The 1946-nt window shown below is 46.6% G+C and overlaps 1 protein-coding gene across 4 annotated transcripts in view; it reads left to right on the top strand.

The window, feature by feature from the left end:
• The window catches only part of Gata3 (GATA binding protein 3), a 21005-nt gene extending 19059 nt beyond the window's left edge, over window positions 1–1946 (top strand). For 2 of the 4 annotated variants that reach the window (XM_021215479.2, XM_021215478.2), the window contains exon 6: window positions 1150–1946. In XM_021215479.2, the coding sequence (XP_021071138.1) occupies window positions 1150–1434 (285 nt within the window). In that variant the 3' untranslated portion in view covers window positions 1435–1946. The remainder of the gene's footprint in view (window positions 1–1149) is intronic. The other 2 variants (XM_029547696.1, XM_029547695.1) reach the window with 1 other exon arrangement.

Genomic DNA, 1946 nt, shown 5'->3' with positions numbered 1-1946 from the left:
CCTCTGTCTTTCTTCTCTCTGTCTTTCCTCTCTCTCCCTCTGTCTTTCTTCTCTCTCTGTCTTTCCTCTCTTTCCCTGTCTTTCTTCTCTCTCTGTCTTCTCTCTCTCTCTCTCTCTCTCTCTCTCTCTTTCAGTGAGAGTCTTGCTGGTCATCCATGCTAGCCTAGACCTCCTATTCTCCCTGTCTCTGTATTCTAAGTAAATGCCAGCATGTCCTACAAATCTCCAGAATAGGGTTTTGCATCTTTACCTGATGCATTCACTTTTTTTTTTTTTTCTTCTTGTGACCTTGAGTGTCCTTACAAGCCATCGAAGGACTTTGGGTCCTGTTGGCTGTTGTTAAATCATGGTTGATTGGCTGGTTTTAGTTGCTTGTGCAGAAGCAGGCAAGGGGGAAGCAACAGCTTTCAAGCACTGCAGATGTGTTGGGTGATGTGGGCACAGGGTTATATCCTTTGGAAGAGCGTACTGCTTTAGCACAGACTCCAGGGCGGTGGATGTCGCTCCTCATGGGAGGCCCTGGCTACCACCCCTAGAAACCCACTCCCTCCAAAAGTCTCAGAACACACACATTTCCAGGGGAAGGGTTTCAGAACATCACCCTGTGAAAAAGCCAGGTAGAAGAGTGACAGCCAGACCTTGTAGGGAGGCACAGAGACCTAGTTTTCCAGAAGATAGATTTCAACACAGGAGGCTTCACTCTGTCCAGCTCGGTGTGGCAAGTCCCAGAGAAGACTCATCATATAAGTAAACAAAATGGTGTCTGGTGACCCCGATTCCCCATCTTCTCATGAAATATCTTAGGGAAATCTTAAGGAAGTAAGACAGGTTTTTATATTTTAGTCATCAGACATATACTCGATACTAGGTGGGCCCCGTACTTCCGCTGATCAGATGTTGATGAGTTTAGCTGAATTGTGCTCGGGGCCTGTGGGCTTTGAAAGCGATGACAGCTGAATCAGAAGCCCCGTGTTCCAAGACCTGCAGTACCTGGGTCTCTGGAAAGAAGGAAGGAGCAGATAGGAAGAAGAGGCAACCAACACAGAAACACATCCCTGGCCTGGGGCCTACTGTGCTACTGTGCAAAAGCTTTTATCATTTCAAAGGCAGCAAAAAAGTAAAAAAAAAAAAAAATTGATCTTTGTTTAGATTAACAGACCCCTGACTATGAAGAAGGAAGGCATCCAGACCCGAAACCGGAAGATGTCTAGCAAATCGAAAAAGTGCAAAAAGGTGCACGATGCCCTGGAGGACTTCCCCAAGAGCAGCTCCTTCAACCCGGCCGCTCTCTCCAGACACATGTCATCCCTGAGCCACATCTCTCCCTTCAGCCACTCCAGCCACATGCTGACCACACCGACGCCCATGCACCCGCCCTCCGGCCTCTCCTTTGGACCTCACCACCCATCTAGCATGGTCACCGCCATGGGTTAGAGAGGCAGAGCTCTGCTCCACATGCGCGAGGAGTCTCCGAGTCTGCGAAGAGCTCCTCCGACCCCTTCTACTTGCGTTTTTCGCAGGAGCAGTATCATGAAGCCCGAAAGCGACAGATCTGTGTTTTTGAAGGCAGAAAGCAAAATGTTTGCTTCTTTTTCAAAGGAGCTCACGGTGGTGTCTGCGTTCCAACCACTGAATCTGGATCCCATTTGTGAATAAGCCATTCAGACTCATATTCCCTATTTAACAGGGTCTCTAGTGCTGTGAAAAAAAATATTGCTGAACATTGCATATAACTTATATTGTAAGAAATACTGTACATTTGAGGAAGACTTTATTGTACCTGGATAGCTGTAAGAAAGGCATGAAGGACGCCAAGAGTTTTAAGGAATATAGGGGGATTAAAGTGTGGAGATACAGAAGAAACTACTAAGTCTGATGTCCAAATGGGCACGCTGTCAGTTTTGTTTCCCTTCAGTTGTTTGATGCATTTAAAAAAAAAAAGAAAA

The sequence above is a fragment of the Mus pahari genome, chromosome 16 (assembly GCF_900095145.1).
Source record: "Mus pahari chromosome 16, PAHARI_EIJ_v1.1, whole genome shotgun sequence".
Taxonomy (NCBI): Eukaryota; Metazoa; Chordata; class Mammalia; order Rodentia; family Muridae; genus Mus; species Mus pahari.
Note: the sequence above shows the minus strand (reverse complement) of the source record. Positions and strands in the feature narration are given on the sequence as shown.